Raw genomic sequence first — 16068 nt, 5'->3', positions numbered from 1 at the left:
GACGCGATTGACATTGCCTGCCAAGCTGGACGAGGGCGCCAGTCAGGCCGAGCAGCTGCGATGACATCCGCCAAGGAGGCCCGCATCTACACACAGGCAGACAAGGACGGCCAGTTCCGACGTCAGAACGCCTTCTTCCGGGACACCATCTCGGCTGATCATCCGGTCTTCAAGCCTGACTCGGGCAGATACTTGCTCTACGTCAACACAGGATGCCCCTGGGCCAACCGGACCATCCTCGTTCGCAACTTGCTCAAGCTCCAGGATCACGTTGACATCACCTATCTCGCGCCCATCCTCTCTCCGGATGGCTGGTACTGGGACGGCAAGGACGGCGCGGATGAACGAGATCCCATCTGGGGTCATCACCTCATCAGAGACGTCTACCACTCCGTCGAACCAAGCTACGACCTCCGCTACACTGTGCCTGTCTTACTTGACAAGCAGACTAAACGTATCGTCAGCAATGAGTCATCAGAGATCATCAGGATGCTTTACACTTTCCCCAGTGCGGACAGCAAGCTGGACCTGTATCCGCTTGCCATGAGATCCGACATCGACGCCCTCAACGAATGGATCTACAACGACATCAACAACGGCGTGTAAGTCGAGATACACCTGGCCCGCGCCTCAGTCTGATGCCCGCGCAGCTACAAGACTGGCTTTGCTGCCAGTCAGGCAGTCTACGATGAGCACGTCCGTACCCTCTTTCGCGCGCTCGATCGACTTGAAGCCTTGCTCTCTTCCGACGGCAGGCAATACCTGCTCGGTTCCGAGCTCACAGAGGCCGACGTACGGCTCTATCCCACGATTGCGAGATTCGATATATCCTATCACTATGCTTTTCGCTGTAATTTGCGCAAGGTTTCAGACTATCCCGCCCTTCAGGCATGGTTCAAGCGGTTGTATGCGCAACACGAATTCAGATCTGCCACCCACTTTGATCAGATCAAGGTCGGCTATACCATGGCTGCCGCCAAAGGAGGCTGGGACACTCAGACTGATCGTCCCATCGTGCCTGCCGGTCCAGTACTGGATCTATAGGCTGTCCATATACGCTCTTGTCGACTTGCGATCTTCAAGCTACAGATTATGCATGTGCAAGCAGAGCGAACCGTGTACAATAAGTCAAAATAGCACAGATGCGATGTGTGCGCAAATGTGTGTCACACTCGAGCGAACGAAAGACCCGCATTATGAGTATCGAGTCATCTCGATGACCTCTCTGATCCCGGCATAGCAATCCTGAGGCGCGTTGACGGACCACAGCATGTCCAGATGCTCGTAATTCGGCAGCATGCACTCGTAGACCAGGTTGACGTCTGGCTCGCTTGCTTTGATACGATCTAGCAGCGGCTTGCCAGACACGAGCGTATCGATATCACCCCACCTACGCTGGGAGTCAGCGCGACCATGCACAATGAGTGCGGGAGACGCACCAGATGGCAACAGGCGGGATTGTCGGCGGGAACCAGGGCTCGGGGCTTTGTTGGTCGAAGATGCAGCCTGTATAGCTCTGATTGGCCATATAGAAGTACACTGCGCCTCTTTTATTAGCTCGACCCATGCTTCTCCGATGAGAGACCTACGCAATTCGCTGGGGTTCGGAACGCCTGCAGAAAACAAACGTCAGCAACGTAGACGCTCGATGGTGAATGCACTGACCGACTGTTCGGAAGAACTTAGGAATCTGACGCGGCACCCAATTGTGATCATGGAAGCCGAAGAGGAAGTAAAAGACTGGGAAGGCGAGATGTCCGAAGAGCCAAGATGGCAAATACTCTTGAAGCAAGCCAATGATGGGAATGAACTCGCGCACGCCGAAAATGAGCGACCACACTTGGCGATTAGTGAACTTGCGCATGAGCGAGAAGGGGAACGTTTGCAAGACAGGACCGACGTAGACCGACGGACCGAGCGCGCAGAAGCAAGACATTTTCCGCCCGAGTTCCGGGCGCATACCCTTTGACAGCGCGAGGAACATCGACCCGGTACCTGCATCCGGTCATTAGCTGTGTCGAGTAACTCAAAGGCAGAGCACGAACCTTGGGAATGACCGACGTACGCCACTTTAGAGCGTGTTCGCTGATAAATATACTCGACGGTTGCCGTGCAATCGTATATGCCAATCTCCTTGACGGCCCAGGCCCAGTACTTGGGATGCCAGCGAGGAATGTTCTTGTGTGGCATCTTGTAATTCGTGCGAATGTTGCCTAGCCAGACATCGTAACCGCGCTCCATGAGCCAGAAAGCAAGCGAGCGCTCTTCGTTGACTACGAACGTGGCGCCGTTTGACAAGATACCGTGCTGCAGCAAGACGGGGTGACCAGCTGTAGCCGAGCCGGTGTCAGCGCATCACTGGAGATTGCAACATACTACGCACTGCGACGATGCTTCTTCGAGGTGAGCCGGACGACCTTGAGGATGAAGCCATCCTCGGTCTCGACATCGTGATACTCATAGTTGTAGCCCCAAAATTCTGCGTAGTACTCTGCACGAGCCGAGAAGCGTTCGCCAGGAATACGGTTCTCCCAAGACTTGTCTCGCTTGCCGTAAGGCGGACGGACATGGTATGGTGAGAGAAGGGAAGTGATATAGGCTGGATAGGCGATGAAAGCCATGACGGCGAACGATTGTGCGGTGATGAGGAAAGACAAGGCCTGCTTCATTTCAAGGATGATCCGCCAGAAGCCATTGTAGCCATCATAAGTCGGAGGATCGTGGTCGTTCAAGAAATTGACGCCATTGTCGACGTACTGCAGTCCTCGCTCTCGCCTCTCTGCCTCTCTGGAGAAGCTATGCATTAGCCCAGCGATACCACCGCGGACAGGAACGCACTCTGGACCGCCGAATGTGCGGCGGGAAGCGCCAGTGAAGGAAGTGCCGGTCCTCGTCCCGGTGAAGCTGGTGCCCGTGCCAGTATATTCGCTTTGTGTGCCTGTGCCCGTGCCCGTGCCGGACATGACAGACGACCTGTCGGACACTGTCGGAGGTGGTCTGACCTTCTTGTCCTCTGGATAGGGCGACAGAGCAGAGGACACGTCCGAGCCGCCATCGCTCGCGACAGATGATCGGCTCAGTTTTGATGCGCCTGCAGTTCCTCTCTTCTCTCTCGGTCTGCGATCAGATCTGCTTGTGATGCTCAGCTCGTGCCTCCGTAGAGGCCTGTGGAGACCCACGAGGCAGCCGAACTGCGTGACCGTGTTGATGCAGCCTCCTGGTCTAGATGATTCGAGTCTGCGAGGTACTCCAGCCGGGATGAGTCTTGTGATGCCTGGGAAGCATGCTTGGCATAGTCGATATAACCTCCGTCTGCCATTGTGAATGGGAATCGAGCGTTTTGGGATGTTCAAATCGCTAGCAATAAAGTCTTTTGGATCCGCTCAATGGGATGATAGATGGTCAGGCGAGCAGGCTTCGAAGACGACGATTCACAAGCAGGCGCAGGCTTGAAGAGAGACAATGGCAATCGATAGATAGGCTTCGCTCGTGAGTCGGCGCACGAGAGGTCGACGTGGTTTTGGTGGCCCGTGAGGAGTAGATCGGCAAACCCCAGTCGAGCGGCAACCAGCGAGATACAGAATCTAGACAGCACCCCCGGACAGATGCTGCGCCAAGCCAGGTAGACTGGCCTTAGCGATAGACTACCTGAGCAGCGTGAGACTGTCGGCTTCCCTTCCTGCTGTCCTGTGTCTGTGTGGCAGGCGCCCTAACAAAGCTAGCAGCTGTGCCAGGCTTCAGTCCAAAATGTCTTGCAACCAAAACGGGCAGCCGCGTTTGCCGATCAGCGCGGGGTTTCTTCGACTTTGCGGCAAATTCGTCTGACTGACGTAACTTAATTCTCCGCCTTTGCCTTGCCGCTCACCGTCTTTCTGACAGGACCTGCTGAGGAGCGAGCCGGACAAGATGGCCTACTCGCTCGACTACTACACCTCGGTCATCAAGAGCTCCGTCAACAACTTGACGGTGCAGCGCACACATGATCCCATGCTGGTCGGAGCCAAGAAACTTGGCTTCAAGATCACGCTCTACACGCCTCGACCTGCGCCATGGGGCAACTTCTTCACGGCTGCCTTACACCAGCAGATCTTTCTATCCGTACGCCGGCTGTTCATCTTTTGAGTGGATGCATGACCTGACCGAGCCAATGTCCAGATCCTCGTCGCTTTCATGTACAGCCAGCGCGCTACACCCAATGCGCTCTCTAGACAGTTTGTCTGCGCTGTCGGCGTAGGATCAGTCCTCCTCTGGCCGCTCTTCTACGGCAAGACGGGCCTCGGCGTCATCGATTTCGGCATGCCCGCTTACGGCTTCCTCGGCTCGCTCCATATCGTCGAAGTCTTCCTGCTCAGAAACCCAAAGGAGCTCGAAAGCTGGTCTTTCCGTCAGCGCTGACCTCGAGCTGTCCATGACGGGCGCTGATGAGAGGAGGGCAGGCAAATTTTATACCACCATCTTTACATTCCCGCGAGAAGAGAACCTGTCACCCAATCCGCGATGGGAGAACCTCAAGGCGCTCGGCGGCTGCGGTCTCAAGTTCCTCATGGTCAACATCCTGCTCTATGCAGCGCCTCCTCCCGAGATCATGGCCCAAGTTGACAGCAAATTTGCGTTTATCGGTTACAACTCTATCCTAGGCCTCTGCGTTCTCGGCACGCTCGGCTTCCTCATCGAAGGCATCCTCAGACTGCAAGGTCTCATCTGGGGCGTCGAGCAACACGAGATGTTCCACAACCCTCTTGGCGCCACGAACATTCGTGACTTCTGGGGCCGATGTCAGTCAGATGAGAATGTATTGCACACGGACTGACTGCTTAGCGCAGGGAATCTGGCCATCAAGGTTGCGCTGCATCGTGTGATCTTCCACTTCAAGCAAGCTCAGAAACAAGGCGGCACTGCAATTTCCAAGAAGCCTGCCAACGGAGCTGCCAATGGATCGGGCAAGAACGGCAAAGCGATCCGACACCACCGCGACATGCTGTCAGAGACCGAGGCGAGCGCAGACGAAGCTGGTATGGACAAGATGCAAGCTGCTAAGCGTCAAGCGGTGGAGAAGAAGCGCTCTGAGCAAAAGGAAGCCAAGGCAGCGAAGAAGCGCTCCTCGTTCGCAAAGAAAGCTTTCATGGCCATCATCACTTTCCTCGCCTCTGGCCTGTTCCACGAGTGAGCTCATCCCTCTGTCTTGCATGCTTAGCACAGCTCTGACTGCATACAGATATATGAATGCGCTTGCCTTTGGTGGCGCAACAGGCGAGAACGTCACTTTCTTCCTCGTCCACGGCGTCGCCACCGTCGTCTATACTTACTTCAGTCGCACTTTCCCGTCAGCAAACAACATGATCCCCTCACCCGTTGCGATCATCGTGACCAATGCTCTCGTCTGGTCATCGGCGCCACTCTTCTGCATGCCTTTCATTCGCGCAGGCTTCTTCGAAGATCTCAAAGCAATCGGTATCTTCGGACCGGTCCGCGGTTTCATCCATCTCTATGAACATCCCGTGAGCTTCTTCTTGTCCTCACAGCCTTCGCGTCTGACTCCTGGCTGCAGATCTTTGGCGGCAAAGCCTGAACAGCCCACTGGTCCGAACACGTCTAGATGAACTCCGCCGCGAGAAAAGATACCCAAGAGCATGACACAGGGGAAAGCTTATCTATCGCAGTTCTTCCCTCACGAGTCTGCGTTGTTCAATGTATCATCGTCGATCATATCGCGTGTCTCGTCCGCTCGTGGCTCGATCAATTCGCGTATCATTCACCTCCTTGCTCGAGTGCTTGAACGGTACCCAAAGAACCTCAGAGGCTTCAGGCTGCAAGCGATAGGCGCCCCCACAGACTTTTGTACGGTGCCGAGGCATCATAGCCCAAGTGCTGTCCGTTAGCAGCCTCGAGACGCTTGGTCATTTCGTCGCGCGACCTACTGGACGACATCGACAGCTCACAAGGCGCAGCCTGACGATGACCTGCATCGCATGAGCCACTGTCGCGCCCTCGCTCCAGCATAAGAATAGAGACGGGCCTGAGCAGGCCTCAGGAGACCGTGCGCATCTCAAATGCCCGCGTAAAGCTAGCGTGCAGCGACGGCTTCAAAACTTCATCGACACCCAGAGCTGAGCCGGTCGTCGCAGGCTGGCCGATCAGACCAAAATGACTTCAAGCGTGTCTGCGCCAATGAATACCACGGCGAGCAGCACAGGCTCAGCTCCTAGCGCGTCATCGCCATCCAGCCAGCGCCTCCTGTCTCGAAGCCCTGAAAGGCTCAGCAGAGACAGCACGACGCTCAAAGACTCATCAGCTAAGGCTGTCAATCGCGAAGGTTCTTCTTCAACTCAGAGCAGCCGTCCCAGGGTCTTCAGGAGCCTGTCGGTCTCGCTGTCCAACAAGCATATCGCGAAAGCTGCGCCTAGAGCAGACATAGATCTGTACTCGGCTGGGGAGCATCCTCAGCCAAGTAGCGATCGACCCAGTTCTTCCCGACATACAAGCATGACGGCCATACTCAACTCTTTGTCTACAACTCGTTTACCGTCAAGCTTATCCGTCAGAAGCAAGCCCTCTCGCGCGCTCGATACTAACGCTTCATCTGTGGCCATGTCACCGGAGAGTTCAAGTCAGTCTGTCGACTTTGTAGAGACTACCAGTCTGGCTGCGGCAAAAGCGCTCGCAGCTTACTACAATTCGCACATCGACACCGCCCAGCACCCTTCACGACCAGTCTCGCCTCCGCAGCCATCTACCCCAGAGCTCAATGCTTCCAATGCGTCGAGGGAGGTCCTCGACAGCGGCGCTTCGTACATCGTCTCTGTCCGCAGCATCGACGGCGGCAGACCCGTCTATCGCATCAGGTACACATCTTGATATTGCCAGACAACATACGCTAACCTTGAGCGTAGACCTCGATCCCCACCGACAAGCGTGACCGCACTCCCTGGCGATGTATCTCCACTTCGTCCAGACACTTTCCTTAAAGGCAGCGAGACGACGCGCTCGATACTTGGCCACTCCTCTGAGCCATACGTCCGTCCTAGACGGACGAGCAACGGTCTCGCGGCAGCTGCAGCTCTGCGCAAGCCACTACGCATCTATAGATCCATTCCAGGCCTTCGTGGTCAAGCTTCGCGCGACAAGGTTGGCCGCGAGCGCGCGAGCGACGAATCTACCGGCAGCACACAATTTAGGACAGTGCCGCGCATCATGCCGGATGCTGCCGGCTACTTTAGGCCATGCCAACATGCTGACGCTTCAGAGCCAGGCTCGCCACAGCCTATCGATGAAGCATATGCCCCTGCTACCGGCATGCTCACGCCTGCTTATAGGTTGCACCGTCGACGCAGTGATACGACTACGTGCGATGTCTTCGGTGCACTGCTAGGCTGGCAGCAATCGGATGTACAAGCGACAGCGACTGAACCGGACGGGCCCCATAATCCGTTGGCTGCCTGTCATCAAGTCAAGCCGGCGGTTTCGTCAGACTCAATGCGCACCGCCAAGGCAGATCCAGATGCTCCTGCAGGTGTATCCGAGTCCACTTATCAGGCTTTTCGCCTCTTCTCGGACCTTGGCGCAGCTGATCCTTCGGGTCCTGCGCGCATATGGGCGGAAGACGGACGCTTCGCGGTCTACGCCCTCAATCAAGAGAACGATACTCGCATCTCGAGCGAAGAGGCGGCAGCTATTGCGCCCTCGCGACGCTGGAGCGCCATGCTTGCCCTCTATGCTCAAGCACGTTCGAATCATCGAACGCGCGACAGAGTCGCTATGATGACTAGTGACACAAGTTTGCTCGCAGCTGCAACTATCGAACGATGGATCGCAGAGGTGACTAGCAGGTCTCATCCCGACACGCTCGCTACGTTCTTCCTTACTTATCGCCAATTTTCCACCCCAGAGACGTGTCTGGATATGTTGCTCGCTCGCTTCGATTGTACATTGCTACACGAGCATGACTCCAGCGCTCACACTATCGTTCGTATTCGCACCTTCGTTGCGCTTCGCTTCTGGCTGCTCAACTATTTCCGCGAGGACTATCTGCCGAACCGATATTTACGCCTAACTTTAGCAGCCTGGATCAACGACATTGCGCAAAATCCGAAGATCCGAGAATCTGCGAAAGACCATAGTCTGATCAAGAACCTCAAGAAAATCATAAGACGTCTGCGCGAAGCCTTTGCCGGCTTGCAGTATAGTATAGATGCGGCCGGGATGCGCTCTGCATCCTCTGCTGGCTCAGCAAAAGCATCGAACAATGCTCCGGACTTGTCCACGCTCGAAGAAGAGGCCTCGGCAGATCTAGACTTCGACATGATTTCCGAGCAACCGACTATCAATGCTGGTCGAATAGTAGGCGGTTCATCCTCGGCTGTAGCGTTGCTGATGCTTCCAAATACAGCCGTATGTCACTCTTATCGGTATTGAAGTAGACCAGGCCTCGTCTACTCAGACGTCGCCGCTCAGCAGGCCGAGCGTCGACTCGCAATCAACGAATAGCTACACAGACATCTTTCGTCCGTCAGACTTGCCCAACCAAAGCAGGCTCGCATCGACAGCGGTAGAAGTGCGCTGGAGCTCGTCAGACAAGGGTAAATCTTTTAGCGAGCATAACACGCCCGCTACTTCGGAGAGTGAGCGCTTCTCCTCCGACAACGATAGACCCAACGAGATCTGCGGTGCCCCAGAGTCGGTAGGAAGCAACAACGTTGAAACGCGAGGCAGCGTAGAATTGCCAGGCCTTTTTGCCGCCTCGCGATGGAAGACGACTCGGCAGACTGACAGCAGGATTGTGCAACTAGATGATCTAGACCTGTCCGACGATTCAGACATTGATTCCGCTATCTTGGAAGAGTCAAAAGTACGTCGCAAGCCAGGCATGCAAGGCTTAAAGCTTCGGCGACTCGACGCAGCTTTTGAGCAGGATATAGCGACGAGCAGGTCCGAAAGCGCAGACGATGCTAGCATCAGCAGCAAAGCGGACAGCTCGCAAGGATTGCCAAAGCCACAAGCCCCAATAATTCCCAATTTTGTTTCCGAAGGCCTATGGGATTCCGACGAGGAAGAAGAAGGAGACGTGCAGGCAGCTCTGCGGCGACTTGAGGGCGACATAGACCCTTCTGCACAAGAGCAGAAAGCTTTGCGCGTGGAAGCACAAATGCAAAAGTCTCAAGATGCCCTGTTGCCTAATGCACAGGCTCGCGGTGCTGCCATGCCCAGCTCTGATGACGATGGCGATGACGACGACGACGACGAGTACGACGAGACTGTGGAAGGTACGCCGCAAGGTGACGACATTACGTCTGATGCAGACCCCAACCGAGCCGACAGCGCAATTGGCTTTACGCCTCGACGCGCAAGTGTTACCGACGCGACTCCCGCAACGCCTTCATCGCAGAGTCTCACATCAAGCCAGTCCAGATCCGCCTCAGTCGATCTGCCCAGTCAGAGCATTATTCCTCGGCTCGACGCACCCTTTCAACAGCGTAGGACTATTGCGCGGCTCCACATACTCGCTTGCAAGACTTCTGTCCTCGCTGAGCAATTCGCGCTCATCGAGGCCGACTTACTACAAGCCGTCACGTATCAAGATCTGCTCGGAGGTGACTGGAAGAGTGCCACTCCTCGTGTCTTGGACTGGGCGAGTTACCTCAAAGAACGTGCACGGGCGAAAGCCCAGGGCAATATACAAGACAGCGCGGTTGCTGCCATCATAGCGCGATTCAATCTAATTGCCAACTGGACAGCATCCGAGTAGGTCTGCTTGCTAGCTGCTTCTGGCACTGACACCTGATGTAGGGTCACAAATGTCGTCAATCTCGAGAGCAGAACAGCCGTCCTGTCCAAATTGATCAGACTGGCATGGGTAAGTTGCTTTACCGAAATCTGTCGCCGCGTGCTCACATTCAAGGCGCAGAAATCGTACCAGTTATCAAATCTGCAGACGATGACGCAGATCATACACGGACTGCAGACAGATCCTGTCATTCGCCTGCGCAGGACGTGGCACAGATTACCAGGCTGGGAAACTAAGCTCTTCAACAACCTCAAGATCCTGGCATCGTCATCGCATGACTTTCGCCTCCTTCGCCTTAAGCACGGCGAGCTCTTGAGGTCCTCGCAACCGGCAGCGATGACGAAGCAATCCTTGAAGAGCGCTTTACGGAGTCCGAGCACAGCTTGCATACCCTTCATGGGTGCGTTGCCTAGGCATGTGTCAGCTGATGCTGATTTTTACGGGCTAGGCGTGGCTTTGCGCGATCTTGCCTCTCTCGCTGAGCAAGAGAACACTGTGACGCGGTGCACAGCTCCAGACGCCATGATAGCTCCATCGGTCGAGCCATTACCTCCTGGCTGCTCAGATGTCGCGGCTTCTCTGACTCTCTCGCCATTGCTGAATGTTCAAAAGGCGCGTCAGCAAGCCAATTTGATCCAGCAGACCCTCCTTGCACAGGAGCTCGCCGCTCTTTATCCCTTCGATCCTGAAGCGCAGCTATTCAGGCGCTGCCTAACTGTCACTGCGGTCGACCGCAAAACCCTCGCAAAACGATCGCTAGCTTGTGAACCGTAGACGTGAAATCAACGACTGTTGTGCCAATATTATGCCTTAGACGAACAACTTGAGCGAAGAGACGCTGTGCTCGTCCACGCTTGGAATGCGTTCCTGGAGCAGGCCAATCACCGCGCGACAAAAAAGCTCGTAATTGGCCTGCCGTTCTGTACTAACCGTCGTCTTTAGGTCCTGCGACGATGGCATAAGTAAGGCATGATCTCATTCGTGAGGCTGGCGCACCTTGCGATAGTCATTCATCGACTGCAACAGACCGTGCATGCAAGCGAAGAGCTGACCGGCAGGCACACTCGGACGTCCTTCTGTAAGCTCCCTGTTGATGTTCTTGAAGATGCCTAAGTTCAGAGCTCAGCGAAGGATCTGGTAAAGTATGGACGCAAACCTGATAGAAGAGGTACACGAGCGTATTCGAGATTATCGGCAAGCATGTCCATGTCTTCGCGCTCGCTTGAGCTTTCGCCCTCAGCAGCAGGCACTGCATCGAGGAGAAGGGCGTGCATGCGCAGACGCCCAAAGATCATTCTCGTGAGATTGCGATGGGCCTGCGTGAGCGTCGGCCGAGATATTGCTTGCAGCCAAGCAAGGATGATCTCGTTGCCAAAGTGTTGTAATGTGACTGGCTCCAGACATACCATCTCGTTGATGAAAAGCACTGCAACTTCCCGACGATGGCTCTGCTGAACGATACGATGCAGCGAATGAGGACCAGGCCGGACATAGTCTGACCACTGTCGAGAATTGTGTGCCACAGCGAGGTGACAGTATCCAACCCAGCACTTGACGAGCGCCTCGAGATGAGCTCGCGCCACATGGTCATCGTTGAAGACAGTCATCACAGTTTCGGCCGACCAGTGTCTCGATTGGGGAACAAAGTTTACCACGTTCGACGCCAGACCGGGCAAGATCATTCGAGTGGCAAACTCTATCAGTCTGTTGTCTTGTGTGTGCAAGCGCTGTGCTGCTGTCTCCTGGCTTGGCATCGGAGCGCGCTGTGAGCCGGGCGCACCGAGCAATTCAGCAAGAGCTGGATCATCGAAATCTATGTCAAGAGAGCCATATTCGTCCTGGCTGCGTTCAGCCTGGGAAAGTTGCTTGCAGATTGCGGCGCGTCGGAGATCAAGAACGCTTTGTAGCGCGCCAATGATGACAGGGCCCGCAGAGCGATGAAAGACGAGCGCTGGCCTGTTCAGGGGCGAGGATGTCCAGCCTGCCGAAGACCATCAGAACAGACCCACCTCTAGCAGGGTTGCTTACATTCGTCAAATAAAGCTTCGGGAGGATAGGCTGCATCTTGGCCCGATGAGTTGCAGGCGATTTGCAGTATTGATCCAATCAGGTGTTGCACGATAGCAAACATCCTCGCAGCATCGGCTGATCGCGTCGATAGCTTTGCGTAGAGGCGAGCTTCATCGTTACCGAGCTTGCCAGTTGCAAATCTGTCGGTGCTAATCAGATCACGGTGCAAGTTTTCGAAATCTCTTGAGGCCGTCTCGTGCTCATGAAGTAGGGTACGCATATTGGCAAAAACAACGGCGAGTATAGGTTCGAGTGAGAGTGTCATACGATGGAAGGTGCCAGCAAGTAAGAGAATTGCGCGCAGCTGAAGCTTGCGCGCCGCCTGATCGGCTTTAGGGAACGCAGAGACGGCCCAAAAGCGTCTTAGGTGGCTGTTTGGGCTACCAAGCTTGAGGCTCATGATGGTCAAGAAGAGACAGTAATGATTGACAAGCATTGAGAGCTGTTTATGGTTGAGTTGGTCCGTCGTCGATGCTGAGCTGATCGTCCTCATGGGCGAAATACGCATGAGCAATGGTGTAAGAGTCTTCGCCTTCCGAGACGGCGAGAGCACCTCAAGATCCTCTGCTGTCTTTAGTAGCAGCTTGAGTAATATGTGCAAGGCAGAGTCGCGATCAGGATCAAGTCCAGGCACTGATTTGCAGGGTAGGCTCTGCACAAGCACTGGCAGATCGTGTCCTCGATCAGTCGCCAGTGGTGCAAGCTTGCGAGCGTTGAGCATATCGTAGACTTGTTGGATAATGCCCGTCTGCATCTCCATAGACCAGCCCCAGCGCTCTGAGCAGATCAGGCATCGTGCGCAGAGCGTCCATATGTAGCCATCGCGTCGGGATAAGGCTGAATGGCTGAGCATTGACGAGCTTGTCTCGAGATCTTTGATGTCGATGCTTGTGAAGGCCACATTGATGGCGGCCCAGCGCGCTGGCAGGCGCGGCGGAGAGTCTGACATGCCCCACCTGTCAAATTGCGATAATGCGCAGAGTAACATAGCAGTGCAAGCACGAGCTTCATTAGCCGCGATGCGCGCCGCGAGCGTATCTTGCTGCATACTCGATTCTGCCAGATGCCATTCCAGTTCGTCCTCGACCATGAGCCAGAACTTCTGCGGATCGCACAGTTGACGAGTGCTGGGTGGTGCATCGAGCGCAAAATTGATCAAACAAATCCAAAGCTGCGTCGTGTAGTCTTCGAGCGATGTCTTGCTGTTTGCCTCCATCTGGTGCAAACCTTTGACGAACGCAGCCAGCTTTGTAAGGCCGATACCAAAAAGCTGTCGCAGCAAACGCGATAGCGCATTGGTGACTGTTGCTTCCAGCCTAGCGAGCAATAGAACACCGTCTTGGGATTGCAGATCCGTCAGTGCGCGCACGGCCTGCAAGCTGAAATCGATCGTTGCCCACTCGAGGCCGGCAAGCAGCTGGACAAGCTGCGGCGTGGATTCGGGCAGAAGACTTTGCCGCTCTTCAAGATGCTCGAGGCTGCCCAGGACTGCATCGATCAGGGCGATGTGCCGATAGCTTACACTGGTATGAGATCCAATGGCGAGGCCGAAGAAATGCAGTACGTCGAGGATGCTAGAAGCCGCTATCGCACAGTCATTCGAAGACATGCCATTGATTGCACTCGCCAGTTGTACACGGTCAAAGACTGCATCGAACATAGCTGGCAATGCGCTCAGCAATGCGCGACTGTCCATCGATATGTCGAAGAACGTATCGAACGCGAACAGATGACGCATACCGATACTTTGCGAGGCGTCGAGCACCTCCTGCAGCGAGCCTTTACCGAGATATGTGCTCGCCGAAAAGGCGCAGTGCGCTGATATGCGCTCGAGCCCGAAATCATATGTGAACCCGGTCACGCTGAGCCAGTCCTGAGAAGGTGACTCGTCTAATGGCCGCGCTGGCGTATTGTTATGAAGCGTGTCAAGCTCCAGCAAGCCATTGCTGGTTCGTGGGGTGACCGACGGAAGCGATGTTTCCAGCCGGTGGTCATCATGAGCCTCGGCTCCGTCGAAATCCGCAGGGGACTGCCGCTCGCGGTGTGCGGATCCACGCTGCCTGCGTGTCTTTGCAGACCGCGGACGAATTGAGAAATGTCCGAACAGACTCTCTTGGGTATCGAGACGCAATGGCGGTCGCTTGTGATCGTGCCGGATGACTTTACGCACAGTCGCTCTATTGGGCTGCCTCGGGCTTGTGTCAAGATTGATGTCGCGCGCAGCGAGAGGGGAACGATGATGATACTGACGAGGTCTATGACGCTTTCGTTTGCGGCTGGATTGGGGCGGCGCTTGCCTTGGCTCAGGTCTACCTTGGGCAAATCGGGTGATCCAGGCCATGTCATCTTGTTCGGCGAATCGCTCGTCGTTACTGCTGCCACTATCGGTTGATAGCGCTCGTGGTGGTCGTTCGTCACTGTCAGAATCGTCCGTGAAGGCCGCGCCGTCTAATATGATAGGCCGTGCTCCCTGGGCAGGTTTGCGTTTCCTGATGATCACAGCCCGCTGCAGGCCGTCGGCACCGTCGAGATCGTGATTCGTGGAAAGGTGAGCATGTTTCTGTCGTCGCTCATCGGCCATCCGCTTGAGGTCGTTCTGAGCTGATCTGAAGAAAGTAGCGGGCATCATACCGCGAAGCGCTCTGCCCTTGCTGCCTTTGAGCTCAAATCGTGACGCTCTGCCGCCGACCCGCATGTTCACTTCTTTTGCCTCTAGATCGGAGTCTGACAAGCTGACCGCCGATTGTGGCGAGGTCTGTCTGCGCTGGAGCCGGCGCTCTGCGTGAGTAGCTTCGTCATCCGACTCATGATCGCTCGACAAAGGGACGATCGCTGGGCGAGCCGGGCTCGGCACATGTGGCGATGATACTCCATTCAGTAGTGGCTCAGTGGACGGTGCTTCTTGCTCAGTTCGCAGAACAGGTCTCGGCCTTGGCCTCTTCCTGGCTGGCTGTGTGCTTGCTCGAGCTTGCGCTGCTCTCAGCATCAGCAGGACGAAGGGGTTCTACATGATGAGGACGCGTACGCGGCTTGCGTCTAGCGAGCACAGGTGCTGCGAGGCCGCAATCGTCATCGCTGTCCGAAGTAATGAGACCGCCCGCGTCTTCGGCTGCCTTGCGAAGTGCCTCTTGTTTCCGTTTGGCTTCTGCCTTGCGCCAAGCACGAGCTTCGCGTCGACGTACGAGCGCGGCTTTTCGCTGCGCCTGCATTTCCGGCGTGATGACGACAGATTCTTGGCTCTCGCGGACGATGAAGTCCTGCAGCTCGGGCGCGACACGAGTACGAACCGTCTGATCCTGCGTCGAGTCTGGTATTGAGGCGCCTTCAGGGAGTACATCACGTATCCGGGGCAGAGTAACGACAGCATCACTCCAGTTGTATCGTTTCAGGCTGGCCTTGTATTTGAGTTGCTCGAGCGAATATGGATTCTTTTGCATGGCTGTGCGTTTGCGGAGAGCATGTGCATAAGGACCGCGCTCCTCCTCCTGTTGGTGCACGAGTAACGCTGCAGCCTGATCGAGCATGACGGTATGATCGTCATCCATTCCTGCCCGCCTCGGAGTGCTCCTCCTTGGACTTGTAATCGGGCTCAGAGCAGACACTGGCGTGAGAGGCGAAGAGGCTGGCGGAATCTCTTGGTCGCCAACGGGAGTCCCTCTGCCTGAGCGCGGGCCAGCAGAACATCGCGAGCTTGACCGTTGCGGCGTGTCCGAAAGGACTGCAGCTATATCGTATCGGACTACTCCTGCAATCTCGAGCTCTTCCTGTGTGAGCGGAGCGATGGAAGGCAGCGGCTGTGACAAAGTCTCCCTATCAGCAGCGATTGGGGAGTCGAGGACACCAGCAGGCAGCTCGTCGTCCAAAGTCATCTTGGAGCTGGAGGCGATCGTGCTGGCTTGAGAGGCACTTCTTCTCGACTGCTGCGTAGTCCGAGCAAGGAGACAGTCATCGTACGGTGTAGCTTCCCCTGCACTGCCATACCCATGTGTGAGCGGCAAGGGCGAGTGTCCGTGACAGAAAGTCTCTGAAGAGGCGATTGGATGCATTCGCGTTGGCCGGTCTTGCTGCTGGGCCAAGAACTCGAGCCATTCTCTCGCGTTGCCAGGTGAGGGGGGTATGATGTCCTCATCGTCGTAGGACTGGCTCATAGAGGGTTAAGGGGCCAGTCTGGCCGCCGACGACGGATCACGAGCCAGAAAGCGGCGAGCACGCGACCG

General features: G+C 55.7%; 5 protein-coding genes across 5 annotated transcripts; 3 read left to right on the top strand and 2 right to left on the bottom strand.

Annotated features, from left to right (window-relative positions):
- Nucleotides 1–34: 34 nt before the first annotated feature.
- L969DRAFT_21721 (uncharacterized protein) lies at nucleotides 35–1044 on the top strand (the record flags this gene model as incomplete). Its single annotated transcript, XM_014714965.1, has 2 exons — nucleotides 35–602; nucleotides 651–1044. The coding sequence occupies exons 1-2, from the start codon at nucleotides 61–63 to the stop codon at nucleotides 1042–1044; spliced, it is 936 nt and encodes a 311-aa protein (XP_014570451.1). The 5' UTR covers nucleotides 35–60.
- On the bottom strand, nucleotides 823–3757 carry L969DRAFT_84752 (uncharacterized protein). Its single transcript, XM_014715945.1, has 8 exons — nucleotides 3180–3757; nucleotides 2839–3129; nucleotides 2384–2787; nucleotides 2046–2330; nucleotides 1666–1995; nucleotides 1590–1613; nucleotides 1440–1539; nucleotides 823–1390 (listed from the first exon to the last, which is right to left on the bottom strand). Exons 1-8 carry the CDS (start codon nucleotides 3317–3319, stop codon nucleotides 1195–1197), a joined length of 1770 nt encoding a protein of 589 aa, XP_014571431.1. The 5' UTR covers nucleotides 3320–3757; the 3' UTR covers nucleotides 823–1194.
- A 55-nt stretch (nucleotides 3758–3812) lies between these two features.
- L969DRAFT_84751 (uncharacterized protein) lies at nucleotides 3813–5705 on the top strand. Its single transcript, XM_014715944.1, has 6 exons — nucleotides 3813–4098; nucleotides 4156–4384; nucleotides 4437–4775; nucleotides 4824–5163; nucleotides 5216–5498; nucleotides 5549–5705. Exons 1-6 carry the CDS (start codon nucleotides 3907–3909, stop codon nucleotides 5567–5569), a joined length of 1404 nt encoding a protein of 467 aa, XP_014571430.1. The 5' UTR covers nucleotides 3813–3906; the 3' UTR covers nucleotides 5570–5705.
- Nucleotides 5706–5751: 46 nt separating this feature from the next.
- On the top strand, nucleotides 5752–10602 carry L969DRAFT_84749 (uncharacterized protein). The gene is made up of 6 exons (XM_014715943.1): nucleotides 5752–6842; nucleotides 6891–8337; nucleotides 8387–9738; nucleotides 9784–9850; nucleotides 9902–10181; nucleotides 10230–10602. Exons 1-6 carry the CDS (start codon nucleotides 6145–6147, stop codon nucleotides 10553–10555), a joined length of 4170 nt encoding a protein of 1389 aa, XP_014571429.1. The 5' UTR covers nucleotides 5752–6144; the 3' UTR covers nucleotides 10556–10602.
- Nucleotides 10102–16058, bottom strand: L969DRAFT_57790 (uncharacterized protein). The gene is made up of 5 exons (XM_014715942.1): nucleotides 14877–16058; nucleotides 11810–14824; nucleotides 10938–11762; nucleotides 10778–10890; nucleotides 10102–10726 (listed from the first exon to the last, which is right to left on the bottom strand). The coding sequence occupies exons 1-5, from the start codon at nucleotides 15997–15999 to the stop codon at nucleotides 10592–10594; spliced, it is 5211 nt and encodes a 1736-aa protein (XP_014571428.1). The 5' UTR covers nucleotides 16000–16058; the 3' UTR covers nucleotides 10102–10591.
- Between the last annotated feature and the right edge of the window lie 10 nt (nucleotides 16059–16068).

Source organism: Mixia osmundae (genome assembly GCF_000708205.1).
Source record: "Mixia osmundae IAM 14324 unplaced genomic scaffold scaffold_1, whole genome shotgun sequence".
NCBI lineage: Eukaryota > Fungi > Basidiomycota > Mixiomycetes > Mixiales > Mixiaceae > Mixia > Mixia osmundae.
Note: the sequence above shows the minus strand (reverse complement) of the source record. Positions and strands in the feature narration are given on the sequence as shown.